Below are 14,898 nucleotides of genomic sequence, written 5' to 3' on the forward strand. Positions count from 1 at the left end.
TGTGGTTTTGTTCTTTCAGTTTGTTTATATAATGGATCACGTTGATGGTTTTCCGTATATTAAACCATCCCTGCATGCCTGGGATGAAGCCTACTTGATCATGGTGGATGATTGTTTTGATGTGCTCTTGGATTCGGTTTGCCAGAATTTTATTGAGTATTTTTGCGTATTTTATATTCATAAGGGAAATTGGTCTGAAGTTCTCTTTCTTTGTTGGGTCTTTGTGTGGTTTAGGTATAAGAGTAATTGTGGCTTCATAGAAGGAATTCGGTAGTGCTCCATCTGTTTCAATTTTGTGGAATAGTTTGGATAGTATTGGTATGAGGTCTTCTATGAAGGTCTGATAGAATTCTGCAGTAAACCCGTCTGGACCTGGGCTCTTTTTGGTTGGGAGACCTTTAATGACTGCTTCTATTTCGTTAGGAGTTACACCCATTAGATCTTAATGGAACCTTACTTAACCTCTAAACTCATGACTTTCTTTCATAGCTCTTAGAGGCACAGGTACTGACATACTTGAAAGACTATTTGATTAATTTCTGTCACTTCTCCCTGTAAATGGTAAGCTTCAGTTAAAGTAGTGTATATACTGATATATATATATATATATATATATATATATATATATATATGTTTGTTAAAGTAGTGTGTGTGTATATATACACATATTCATATGTATGTACCCATACTATTTTAACTGAAGCTTATAACTTGCAGGGAGAAGTGACAGAAATATATATATCCATACATACACATTTATGTATATATGTATATATAATGCCTTTATCCCTAATCCCTCACCATCTAGCACAATATTTGATACAAGCCACAAAGTGACGTCTCAATATCTACCTCAAGCCAGCCTTAACCTCAGTCCTCTTGCCTAGCCTCCAGCATGCTGGGGTAATAGGCATGCACCACCACTTCCAGCTTCAGCTCCTTTTATGCACAGGGACTGCTGTGAAGAACTCAATTGTTTAGTAAGTGAAAAGTGGTTAAATAAGTTACTCTACATTCGTATCGTACAACTTTTTTTAAAGATTTATTTATTTATTGTATGTGAGTATACTGTAGCTGTCTTCAGACACACCAGAAGAGGGCATCAGATCCCATTATAGATGGTTGTTAGCCACCATGTAGTTGCTGGGAATTGAACCCAGGACCTCTAGAAAGAACAGTCAGTGCTCTTAACCACTGAGCCATCTCACCAGCCCATACAATGTTTTATAATGATTAAAAATCTTGAAATTAGCTGAGTGTGGGGGTCCAGGTTTGTTGATTCCAGCTATTGGGAGGCTGAGGCAAATCTGCCTACATAACACAATGGGTTCTAGGCCAGGCTAGTAAACAGACTATCCTGATAACAATAAAAAAAAAATTGTAGTTTATTACATGCATGCTATATCATACTTAGATATCTACAAACATATATAAAACTGTTAACAGTAACTACACCTGAACTGTAGGCCTGAGAAAAGTAATCTTTATGTTCTATTAACTTGGTATAGTGCTTTCAAAAACTATGCTTTTCTTTTAATTAGTTAATCTAATTAATTTTCTTAGGCTCTGAGCAACTTTGAATACATATAGATTATCATATAATTACGCTTGTCTCATACTCGTATCTCTCTCTACTTTTATGCTTATTTAGTTTTTGAGACAGGTTCGTTCTACATATCCCTGGCTGTTCTGGAACTCAGTATGTAGACCACATACTGATCCACATTCATTCCATTCTCTTAATTATGAGAAAAAATCTACTCAGCCCTTTGTGGCAGGTAATGGTCTGAAACTCTCCACTCCGTTCAAACATCACAGTGCCCTCTAGAAAGGCCACATGTCTAGACAAGCCACTTGTATTTTGTTTTATTTTGGTTTTCAAGACAGGGTTTCTCTGTGTAGCCCTAGCTGTCATGGAACTTACTCTGTAAACCAGGGTGGCCTTGAACCTAGAGATCTGTCTGCCTGTGCCTCCTGAGTGGGATTAAAGGCATGTGCACTACCTCCTGGCATGTCTTTATTTCTCAAGAATTTTTTAATGAACCATACAACCATCTTGACAGGAAAGTTAAGAGCAGAGATAGTACTAACCCAGTATTATAGAGTAAAAACAACAGAACTTGTCTGAGGTCTCTCTGTTGCTAAAGCAGTCACAGAACTTCTGGGGAGATGAAGAAACAGGGCACCAACAACAGGACAAAGACACAATTCTCCCTGGGTCCAGTTCAGTGAACCAACGAGTGTAACTTTAATTACAACCTCTTACCATAAAATGGGCTAAACAAGGACAAATGCTGTGTGTCTATCCCACTGAAGAAAATGACTATGTCAGCATCCATCAATCAACCGTAGATAGCTTACACATACACTTGAGGGAAGATGATGCCTCTTAAGTCCCTACCAACTCTTAATAGACCCAATCCTGTGCCTCACAGGTAATCACAGGTGCCAAGGGTTCAACAGGTCACTAACCATGTCATACCCAGACGACAATGTTCCACATCATCATTACACACCATCTCCTCTCCAGAAAAGGAAGCAAACTCATCAAGACAGAATCAACAGTGCAGTCAGCTTAATGAGAAGAGATTTAAATCTATTTTGATCTCTTCCCCTTCTAAACTTGTAAACCAGTGACCATAAAGACAGGCCTCTTTTCAATAAGCTCAGAAAGTGGGAGGTTACAGAGTTTGGTATGCATACTTTACTGTTAGGTAATCCTCCTATCAAGCGAAAGCTCCTTTGTACACTGACTCTGTTGGCCATTTGGAAGACTAGAGCAAGCTTTTTATCTCTTAAAAAGTATATTCAAATACGAAAAAAGAAACACTTTATTTGCAAAAGCATCTATCGTAGCCAAGCATGGTGAGAAGACTGAGGCAGGAGAATCACTGCAAAGTGAATGTCCAGCCTATTCTACATAGTAAGAACCCATCTCAAAAGATTAAAAACAGGTAGAGGTGGAGTGGGAATAGGGGAAGGTTCCCTAACACTCCTTTATCTGTCCAGTCTTGAATTTAAAAACTGCCTTTAGACTAGAGAGCTGAGACAACCTGGGGCCCCAGTTTCCTTGCTCCTGGGAAAGGTCTCATTAGTGTATCTCACAATTAGATTTAAGTATGGTCTAGTCTTACTTCCAATCCCCAACCCCTTCCAAGGCTCTCCACAGATTTTAAGATGGCTACAGGGGCAGTGAAAGGAAATTATACTTTACACTGCTGTTTGGGTCAAACTGTGGATTAATCCATTTTTTCTTTACCAACTTTGATTCCATAATATTTTCTAAAATACAGGAAAAGAAGATGTATGAACCCAGTGTCTGCTAACCCCATGCTCTGAGGACCTAACTTAAAACATCTTTCTTTACTCTTCTTTACTGAACTGCCTTTCCTTTTAGCAACTTCTATTGAAATCTGTAATTACAGATCGATTTGTTTAATTACTGCCCACATTACTCAGAGAACTACAAGCTCCATAAAGGTAGAATCCATATTTTTGAACACTGTCTACCTAGGGTATAGAACCCTGCACATGAAAGGTATTTATTAAACATCTGAGAAACAAAGAAAGAAAAACCGAGTACAAGTTACTATAAATAGATAGCATTTTACTGTTCTAATCAGCTGCTGACCACCTGTTATGTCTGTCCCAAAGTACTTACTCTTTTGTTAGCTTCAGAATAATCCTATCAGATTTCTCATTTGAAGCTAAAATTCACAGAAATTACTAAATTACTTCAAGAAACAAACTTAGGAAATTTGAGCTCCTGTTTATGTAAATATTAACTTTATCTGATGTAAAGCTGGCCTCCAGGATATCTAAAGCGGTTTATCTGTTCCCCACTCAGTTATGGGGAAGGAGATAGCTATCCACAGAAAATCACTAGTCATACATTATCTCATGTGACCTAAACAATCTGAGTTTTCTTCCAGTTTACACAAGTCCCGCGAAATTTAATAACTGTATAAACAGCAAGCAACCATTTTTACTCAAGTCAAACAGTTTGCTCTTACAATCTCAACACAAAACTGAAATAACATTTTGTTGATGAGGGCAGTGACGATAAGATCGTACCCTCTACAAACTTATGGGCCTGGAGTTTTCGAAAAACAGTAGCTGCACAAACTTTGAGAAAAATTGCAAGAGACACTCGGGCGAGAGCTTTCATGTTCTTGTTGCATGGACGTGATCTAGATGGGGGCATCCAAGGGCTCAATCGCCCCATCGGTACCTTAGGTTGGATGAATTCAGGCTGCCCTGTCCAGTCTTGGCACCACTAGTGAGATGTACTGACCATGAGATGTATTCACGGAATGGAGCCAAGCCAGAGAAAGGGCGTGGGAAGAATATTTTAGGCACGATTGCACTGCAGCCAAGACTAACTGGGCTGCAGTCCACGCTCGCCAACTTCTCGGTTTCTCTCTCTCTCCCCCTTCCAATCACTTTTTCCTGGGATGGTAGTCAGTACAACAGGCAGGGGCCTACCTTGGTCTGAACACTCTTATCAAACTTGTCATTTTTGAAGGTGAACGTATTCTGGTGCTTCTGAGGCCGGGACCGAGTCACGTTGCCTTTCTGGGAACTCATCACCAAAACACAAGCACCATAAGTTGGTGCAGCCCTTAAGTTACAGGAAAGGGAAAAGAAGTTCCCGCCCCAGGTTGAGTCTATCGCCAGTGACCCGGAAGAAGTTCTTCTACTCCTTCCGTCCCAGCCCCAGGTTGGCCCACGTGACTCATTAGAGAGGTCACGCTCCGCTCTTCCCTAACGCGCATCCTCCACAGTCCCCTTCGCGGAAAACCTTCCTCAGACCCAAGGTGCAGGTCGGGCTTTCTTCGAATCTAGAACTCCCCCATTGGCTCGAACGCGGCTGTCTATCGTGGCGGAGGGGCGGAGATCCGTCGTTTCGATTGGCTCTTCTTTTCCGCAATCCCCGCCTCCTGCCGAACGCTCCCAACCTGTCTCGGGCTCCGTAGCGTAGCGACTGCGCTGCGCAGTTTGTGATTGGTGGAAGGTGGGCGAGGCCGGTGCACTGCCCGCCTGCAGTCCGGAGCCCGGGTCAGCTTCGGCGCCCTCCTCCAGTCAGTGACCAGCTCTAGCCGCGCTGCGCGCCGCTCGCCCCCCGCGGCCCTCCCAGCTCTTGCCTGCCGCGGCCGCGCGCTCCGCCGCCTGGCGGGCTTAGGAGGTGCCAAGGAAGGCGGGCTGCGGAGAAGGCAGCGCCGGCCCTGCGGTGCGGACGGCGACCACGGCCGCGCGGGACCTCGGGCCGGAGAGCCCCGGCGGCGGCCACCCCTCGCGCCGGGGCCGTTAGTCAGCAGAACGCGAACGCGCGTGAAGGGGCCACGAAGCGCGCCCGGGCACCGCAGCTCTCATTCGCGTTCTCGCCTGGCCGGGCCGCGCGCGGAGTCGGCGGGCGGCGCCCCGCGGAGGACAGCGCGTTGGCGGCCGCGGCCGCCCAGCTGCAGGTGCGTGTGGCCGGGCTGCTGGGCCGTCGGGGGGTCGCCGCTCTGCGCTCGGGACCAGGCCCAGTGGCTCCGGAGCGGAGCAACCGAACAGAGACCCGCGCGTCCCGGAGGGAGGACCGCAAGATGGGGTCGGGCGCCGCTCCCCTCCCTGGACCTGGGCCACTTCGGGCCCTCGCTCTCGGCTCGGTGTCCTGGTCCCGGCAGCCTCGATTTTAGATGGAGTCCGCCCGGAGCTTGAGCAGGGTATCCCGCTCCGCCTGTCGCGGGAGCTGCTTTCGATGGCTTGAACTTAGATCATCTCTGAGAACTCAAGGAGGTTGGATTTGAAAGTTGGGGAGTTCTGTTTGAAATTGTATTTAATACTAAACCAGGAAAGTTGTGTCAAATTAGATTATAGTGTGTGGAGGACGCTGGGAGAGTATAACCTCTCCCCGCTTCTTGATTTTTTTTTTTTTAAAGGAAAGAAAACGTTCAGAGCCTCAATCTTGGTGAGATTTTCTGTCAAAAGCAGAATATTTAGTTCCTTCAATGGTGCTCTGATTTAAGGCAATATGAAGCAGATTTGGTAAGAAAGGATTAGAATAACGGGGCTCCGCGGAAAGGGTGACCTTTAAATTTTTTCTGAGTTTATGAACGATATTCCTGTGCAGTCTGTAGTGCTTGATACCTAAGATAATTCATTTACATTTTTCAAGCCTTCAGTGTATAAAGACAATTTTGGACATCTTGGGCCAGTATTTGAAACCAGTAAGTCTTGAGTAGAACATCAGGTGCGGTTTGTGACTGACATTCATTTGTTTACATTAACAGGGATTTTCAACACTTAGAGAATTTGTGTGCATATGCTTGGCGCATGGATTCATTTGGGTAATATATCTACTGGTAGCCAATGCGGTATTTTGAATATCACCATTATTATCGGAGCCCATGCTTGTTACTAAATTTCATTTTGGGGGAAGTGGTAGTAGCATAAAAGGAGACGGTGTTGGAAGTTGAAAATGGATACAGTATCTGCTGTGCCTTCCTTACTGTTTCTGATCTAGGAGGAACTTAAGTAGCACCTTCGCCCGCCCGTATTTTGACCTCTCTTTTCTCCTACTCTAGTATTAATAAGGTTAATTGGCAAAGATGGGATTAGATTTTCAGCAGGCTAGGAAGCTTTAAATTTGTCCCTTGGTGTACAATACCCCGGTTGATTCGTGGCTTGTTTACTTGAGTACCATCGCTCGTTTTGCCTTGTGAATGAAACAACTGAAAAAGCAGGGTCCCCTCCCCCGACAGATGGACTTATTGAAGAGTACTAGAACAAGATAATGTTTTAGTAGCTTAAACTCCGTAGAATGAGGCAGTTGGTGCCTGGTACACATTCTATCACTGAATTAAACTACAACTCCAAGCATGAAGTTCTAGGCTTAATCAGTGTCCACATTAGTAATATAAAAATGTGCCACCTGCTTAGCACACACACTGCTCTTTAGAGACCTCTGTTCCCTTCCTAGGATCCACACGGTGGCTCATAACCATTGCTAACTCTGTTCCAGGGGATCTGTCACCCTCATCTGATCTCCATGGACACCAGGCCTGGTACATATAACATGCAGGCAGACAAAACATTCATACACATAAAAAGAAATCTAAATCTCTTTCATTTAAAATTGTTCCACCTGCTCAGTGTTTAGAGGTATTAATTGATAAGCTTGTGTGTGTGTGTGTGTGTGTGTTAAGATTGGTATTATAGCAGTGTTAACAAGGAAATTTAGGGTTTATTGACTTTGTTGGTTTATGTCACTAACACTCTTAAAAGTGGTTTCTCTTGTAATTCTCAAAATGATGTCTCCCCTTCCTTCCCTGTTAGGAATCTCTCAGTACTTTGCCTTGTCTACCCTAGCCTTGTGAGTGGGAAAAAATGACTTTCTGGCTTTTACATATTAAGTAAATAAAAAAGAGAAACGAATTACTTAAATAACCTAAAGTTAGTAAGAACTGAGACTTGAGCCCACATCTTTTGACTTGTCTTCAGTTCTTGGTGTTGAAGCAGACTTTGGTGCCATGTCTCTACTCAGTCTTCTTTAGTCTCTGTAAAATGGCAGTATAGCAGTTTCAATTTGGTGCCAAAATTTAATGAGGATTCGTGTACCTTTCACCTAATGGAAGAAATACAACTGCAAATCAAAAGGATACTTTCCTTATGTCTTGGTCAATTCTCCCAAATGCTACTCTTTTCTCCCACACCAACTGTTAACCCTAAATTGTCATGGCTCCTTCTGTCATGGTTCATATAAACAGCATCTAGGTCCCTGAACACTGTGTGTGTGTGGTTTTGATGGTCTTAAATTTATTTGAGCGTGATGTTTAAGTCTTTCTGTAGCTTGTATTCTCAATCTGGCCAAGATTCATCCTATTTTTCCTGTATTTTTGTTTTCACTGCCCTGTGGCTACATACAAATATTCTATGACCAAACTCTGTGCAGTCTCAAAATTATATTGCTTAGTGGTGACCTTGGAATCTTTCTGTAAGTATATTGCATTTGCATAAGAAAATTGTCTGACAATAGGGTTCTGAAAATGTCTTGCTGTCTTGTCTTTTTAAGACAGAGAGAGATCCTCAGTAGCCCAAGCTGACCTTAAACTTGAGATTCTCAACTTCAGCCTCCCCATTGCTGGGATCAGAGGTGAGCACCACCGATACCAGCTTGTCTTCTCATATGTGTATTTAAACATGTATGCAAGATATCACTAGCTGTTGATTCTTAACTCTATATCCTCTTTTTTAAAAAAAAAAAAAAAAAAAAAAAAAACTTGAACAGATTTTTTAGTGCTTTTAGTTAAAAACCAAAATAATTTGTGTTTCATAGGTCAGTACTGGAGCTGCTACACTCAGACCTTGCTCCTGTGCAGTGCTCTATCAGCAGCATCAGAAGCACCTGGGAGTTAGGGTCGAAGTGCCTCAGGCCCTAGCCCACTAGCTCAGATGTACAAGGTTAATGTGATGGCAGGGTTTGCACCCACACTAAACTCAGGATTACAAGAGTGAGGAGCTCTGCACCAGTGGGTAACATCACTGTCAGCACAGTTGCTGCCACTGTCCGTTCTGATTGTTCTACTGAATTGCTTTCAGACACCAAAAGCAGCACTGTGGCAGACAAATGATCTTCTAAACTCTCAAACTTAACTCCTTGAAGTTTGAGCAAAGCAGCATACCCTCTTCCTTTTCCACAATAGAAAAATTATTTAATGTCATCATCTGTGCTAAAACAATATAACTAGACAATGAGTACATTTTTAGAAATATCTGACCTTGGAGTTGGTTTTGTTTTTCCTCTGGTTTCCCAGTGACTATCCAGTGGAGAAGTTAAAACTCAGCAGCATTATCTTTTTCTAGTTTGTTTTGATCTTTTTTCCATTGGAGGGATGTAGGGCTAGGGACTCACTGTGTATCCTAGGCTGGCCTTGAACTACTGATCTTCCACAGCCAAGTAAAAATCTAGTAACATTATTTTCATACAGGGAAAGTACTTGCCTCCCCTGGTTTTTAGGTTAGTGGTGCTTCATTCCAGATACCTGTAGGCCTACATTAAGAAAGATTACCCTAGTCCATAAATCTAGTAGTAGATTGTTAGATCACAGGGTAGGAGCTTCTCTTTATGAGATAACTGCCAATTTTCTGTTCAGATTGGTTGCACAAATAATGGATGAAATCAAGTTTTCCATTTTATTGATACTTTAGACTTTAGTTTTTGCCTTTCCAAAAACAGATGGTACTTGATTCTAGTTTCACTCATATCTCCCAATTATTTGTATTGTTGGTAATGGTTTGATTTATTTTTCTTTGTTAGCCATATATTATTTTTCTGTTTTTTTTTTTCTTTCAATTTTACCGTATTGATTTTCTGTGTAACAGATTGGGATCTTAAAGATACCTTCTTCCCCTCTTTAGCATGGCTTTCACTTTGAATACCATTTTACTAAGACTTTCTACAGTCCAGTGGTTTCCTTTATTTAATGTTTTAAAATGCAGTCTTACTCTGAAGCCTAGACTGGCCTCAGATTAATAACAGTCTTTGATTTAGCCTATCAAGTGCTGGAATTATCAGCACAGTGGTTCCAAATTTTTTATTTTAATATTAGACTTAATTATACTTTAATGTTTTCATTCTTAGTTGCTGTAAACAGTTAGTGCTGTCAGCTTTACAGAATCTAGAATCATTTGGGAGATGGACCTATGGGCATGCCTTAGGCGGGGGTCTCCTTGGTTGTGTTAATTGATACTGGAGGACCCATCCTACTTGGAAGTGACATCATTTCCAGTACAGGGCTTTTGGACAGCTAAAATGGATACAGTGAATGAACTAAGCACCAGTGTACATTTCAACTCTGCTGTCAGACTGAATGACAATAGTTATCAAATTTTATTATTCTTCAAAGTTTTATTATTAATTTGTGTATGTATGTGTGTGCACGCTCCTGTCCATATATATGCATATGGCTGTGGAGCAGTGTAACCAGCTGATTCACGCTCCCGACCCCTTGGCTTCCTACCCCAGTGGGCTGCAATTAACTTTCTCACTTTAGCTGCTTTGTCAAGAATATTTATTACAGAAGAGTATCTAAGATCTGAAATTCTGCATTTTTATCCATAATAAGGGGATTGTAAATTTGTATTCATTGAAAGAAACTATCTTTTTATTGAAATTGACTTTTTAAAATGTTAATATTCTTTTTTGACAAAGTGGTGATGGTCATTGGATTTAGTTAGTATCCCTCCCTCTATGGAAAATTAAAATTTGGCAACTCTCCTGCTGAAGATACCATTCAATGGTAAAGAACACTTGCTGTTCTTCCAAAGGACCTGAGTGTGGGTTCAAGCACCCACATTGTGTGACTTACAACTGCCTGTAGCTCACACACATACATACACAGATTAATAATAAAACTTTGAAGAATAATAAATTTTGATAACTATTGTCATTGCAATGGCATTTTTTTTTTTTAAAGAAATTCTTGGAATTTACAATCATTCTGTTAGAGTACAGATTGAACATTCCTAATGGGAAATTTCAACTCTAAAGTGCACAACTTTTTGAGTACTGGCATAATGGTCAAAGGTTTTCAGATTTTTGAGTATTTTAGGATTTCTGACTTTGGGGTTAAGAATGCTTGGCTAGTAAAAAGTCTAAGAAAAATAATGTCAGACTAGATTTCTGGTCCTACTCATCTCACAGGGAATGCTCAAGCTGTACTTGGGATGTTGTGTTCCATCTGAGGCTCACATTTAGCTTCTAGATGTGTGACCATGGCAGACACTTTGCCACTGATCATTATTTGAAGCCTCATTTCACAGTATGCTTTATAGGTTTTTTCATATATTTTTTTTATTTTTGTTAGGGTTTTTCAAATGATACTCATAATTCCAGTCTTCTTTAGTAGAGTAAAATGTCAGAATAAATTAAAATATTTAAATGTAAGTTGGCTGAGATATGGGCCCTGTTTTGTTTCCTTGGGAACTGTACATTTAAAAAAAAAAAGCTTAAGTAAGTTCTTATGTGCAGATAAATAGGAAAGTGGGAGTGTGTATACTGCATAGGCACTGCTCACTTTATGGGGTTGATTGTGGTGCTGAAGGGAGGCTTATGAGCAAAATAGATGAAGATGCCTAACTTACTCCTAGAACTCAGCATCTAATTCAGTCTGGGCAAATAAAATGTCTACTAATATTAGAAAGTGATAGATATTTCAGAATAAGTAACACAGGGTCCAGGAGAACAAAGGAAGCTGTTCGATGCTCTAAATAGGATGGTCATATTAGGTTTCATTGAACAGGGGAGAATGAGCAATGTCATGCAGTCACTGATGGCATTAACTATGCAGATCTTAGCAGAATCTAGTAAGAGTAGACAGAATAGTTTTTGCATTAGGCCTGTGTGCCTGGCTTTGAAGTTGTATCAGCTTAGAAAAGTTAATTAACTTAAAAACTTACAGTATGGTTTTCTCATGTATAAAAGTATAATAATGTAAGAAAAGTATTATTAAGATCAAGAGATAAGTAAAATAACCCCACTTTATTCTCACATGGAACTCTGTACTTTGTTTTCACAGTATATGTCACAGCTTGTAATTATCTGCCTCACGGTTTGATAAAGCTTATCTCACCCCTTCTGAAATATTGATGGGAAGAACCAGTTAGTACAGTACTGTTTCATTAACATACACTCAGAGACAACCTTTAAACCTTTTTCCATTTAGAAGTTGTCTGTTGAAGGTTTGTGGAGAGTGTTTTGTTTATACAGTCTCTTTGAATTAGAGCTTTAGACTGTGTACAGGCATTAGCTCATTAATCACCACACATCTCTGTGATGAAAGTGGTAGGTATGTCTCATCCCGCACTTTAAAGGCACCGAGCCTGCTGAATCACAGTGACACAGAATCAAAGCCAATCTGGATCACAGATGACACTTGGTTCATTCTTCTGTCCACACCCCTACACACATACAATTTTGCTAAAATTCATTTAAAAGCAAAAGTACACGAACCATAAATCATTAGATTTAGCCTTTGGAAATTTATGAGGAAGCATGGAATTAATATTCTAGTTATGACTTTGTTTTCACATTTTTCCCTCAGAGCTCCTCAAAATATCTGAGAAGTGGTGTCAAAAATAATCATAAGAGTTGCAAGCCTTTGTTCTTAAAAATAGTTATCTCTGGAGCTCAAGGAATTCTTTTTTGTATGGCTTTGTGGATTTCAGATTTATTGAGGATATATAGTCACATGGAATGATAGGAGTTAGGCAATACATAATGGGGTTGAGGATATAGCTCAGGATAGATGGAGGGTCTTACTGGCCATGGCAAGGCCCTAGGTACAATCCCCAGCATTAGGGGGAAATGAATGTGGCATGCAGTTACTGTAGGTCAGGATGAAGAATTAAAGATAGAAACAACCTTCCCCCTATGACAAAACAAAAGCATATGCCTCCAGGAACAAAAATGGAATGCTGTTTATCAGTTGCAATAAAGTTGCTTGGCTTCTGAGTTTAGGGTGTCCTTAAGTATGCTTTGAAAGCTGAGATAATGTGACATAGTTTGTGTAATAACCTCCAAAAAACTCTATCCCCAGATTGTGACCTAGATTTTGATTCTGATATTTTACACAGTGTACAGGTCGCTCTTTCTCCACTAGCCCCTGCCAAAAATTGGTACGTTGTATCTAAAATAGTGTACTTTAAAAAAAAAAAAAAAAGGAAGGGGGTAGATTTTGGGCTGTTTAGTTCAGACTTGCCTTGAGTCTTTCTGTCTCAGATGCCCTAATAGCCAGTTACATTTTGTTCACCTAGTTTGCAGGTTACATTTTATTTACAGACTTCAGTGTAATTTTTATTAATTAAATGTTTAGAACAAGAAGTTAATATTAATAACACTTCTTATTTTTAAAGGGCATTCCAATATAAACCCCTAGGGTACTAGGATACTAGATTTATAATTTTATCAGTTAGGATCCATAATACATTTTGTTTCATAATATGGAAATACAAAAATCAAAATGAAACTTTGGCTAAAGAGAGTATATAAACCAGACAGCATGGGCATATCATAGTTCAGGGCAGATTTTTATTTTTCCTTGAGAAATAAACTTTACATAAGTTTTGATGTGGGAGAGGGGGAGTTCTTACTTGGAGGTGAATAATAGGAACAATTTTTTTCAATATATACAATGTACATGTGCATAGAAGGAAAAAAAGTGTGTGTGTGCAGTAGAATAAATGAGTAGAGGCCATGATGCAGTATGACATGCTAAAGAGTTGAGGCTTATTCAAGAGGGCCCACATGACTATTGAAATATGTAAACAGGAAAGCAGCATCACCTGGCAGGAATACAGAGTATTGATTTGATAGATACGGGGTATTACAACATAATTGCACAGTGATTTTTATAATATCTGGTGGAAAGTAGTTAAGAAATGGCTGAAGAAGATTGGTGGAAGATACAAGGAAAAAGGGGCATTGGTTTAATGAGTCACGAAGTACAAAAAAATACAGACTGAAATATTTAGGGTATAGAGTTTAATGAAGGGATTAAGAAAATCTTAAGATTTAGATAGGCTTTGATGTCCTTAGTGTGTAAGTGGCAGAGTCTTGTGTTTCGCCAAACATGGTGACTCATTTCTGTAACCCTAGCAAACTTGCTTGAGACGAGCTTGGTTTGGTTCGCAACAGGGTGAGGGTCTATTTTTTAGGGGGGAGGAGAATCAAGAGTTTCTGTGAAATAAAGATAAAAAACAAAAAACCAATCTGTCAGGGAAAAAAAAACTTATAGACTGTAGAAATTGAGGTTGAAAATTAGCTTTAAGAAGGAACGAAAGGACAATATTGTTACATGATATATTGTTGTGCTTTAGTATTATAAGAGGTTGAAAGAAGTTCATTGTAAGCCTGAAAAGTAGAGATTTGATTCTGAAGAAATCACGTACAGGAGTCTGTCTCTCCGTGTGTGTGTGTGTGTGTGTGTGTGTGTGTGTGTGTGTGTGTGTGTGTGTGTGTGTGTGTGTTTAAAAGGTCTTTGTTTACCAATAGAAGAAACATGACCACCAGAAGATGGTGCAAACTACAGATGAATGGGGTCTTTTGAGAGATTGATCATTATGGGTACAACTTTCTCAAGAAAAAAAACAGTCATGGTTTGATTAATTTCTGTTTAGAAGAGTGGTCAAACACATGACTACCAACTAAAATAGTTTGTCTGGATCTAGTTAGTGTGTACAGGTTTTAAGACTATTTAATCTTCTCAGCAGAGCTGCAGGTCACAGTTGAGAAAACTGAGATGCTAAGAAGCCTACGGTCACATACAGGGTCACTAAGGTCTGATGTGAATGCTTATGTGTCTAGTTCCAAAGGCCAGGCCCCAGGTTAAAACCTGATGTATTAGGACCAGTTAGTTTCTTTGCAAAAAGTCTGTCAGTCATTATCACTGGAATTGCATTCTGGGAACTCACATGGTCTTAACTTCTGCATGGATACTGAAGCACATGCATGTTCACATAAATACACAGATATGCTCATAAATGAGTCTAATTTAAAATAATTTTAATTAAAAAAAGATCAGAATGCTATTTAGGTTTAGCCTAGTAAATCACTCCAAAAAGCCTACATTGTTTATTCTTTTTAATGAAATGTTTTATTTTTCAAAAAGATAACATTTTACATTATAAAAGTAGGAGAAACAACCTCAGAATAGAAGGTATTAATAAAAGTGTATTAGCTTACAACTGATACACAGCTCCGAATACTAAACTTGACCGGCTTAGAAAGATAAAGAAGTATGACTGGTGACCATGCCCATAATCCCAATATTGAAGCCTTCTATGGAAGGTCCTGAGCTTGAGGACAGCTTAGACAACATTAGAAAAACTGACTCAGATCAAGTAAATAAATTATTA

General features: G+C 40.0%; 2 protein-coding genes across 3 annotated transcripts in view; one reads left to right on the forward strand and one right to left on the reverse strand.

Annotated features, from left to right (window-relative positions):
• C2H9orf85 (chromosome 2 C9orf85 homolog) overlaps nucleotides 1–4,753 on the reverse strand; it is a 55,284-nt gene extending 50,531 nt beyond the window's left edge. The window contains exon 1 of the mRNA XM_032891714.1: nucleotides 4,486–4,753. Within this exon, the coding sequence (XP_032747605.1) occupies nucleotides 4,486–4,587 (102 nt within the window). The 5' untranslated portion in view covers nucleotides 4,588–4,753. The remainder of the gene's footprint in view (nucleotides 1–4,485) is intronic.
• A 63-nt stretch (nucleotides 4,754–4,816) lies between these two features.
• Nucleotides 4,817–14,898, forward strand: part of Abhd17b (abhydrolase domain containing 17B, depalmitoylase) — a 34,763-nt gene continuing 24,681 nt past the window's right edge. Inside the window, exon 1 of one of the 2 annotated variants that reach the window (XM_032891712.1) lies at nucleotides 4,817–5,465. The gene's annotated coding sequence lies outside the window, so the exon portion shown is untranslated. Of the gene's footprint in view, nucleotides 5,466–5,505; nucleotides 5,782–14,898 lie in introns of those variants that run through there. The other variant, XM_032891713.1, reaches the window with a different exon arrangement.

This window comes from Rattus rattus, chromosome 2, assembly GCF_011064425.1.
Source record: "Rattus rattus isolate New Zealand chromosome 2, Rrattus_CSIRO_v1, whole genome shotgun sequence".
Lineage (NCBI taxonomy): Eukaryota > Metazoa > Chordata > Mammalia > Rodentia > Muridae > Rattus > Rattus rattus.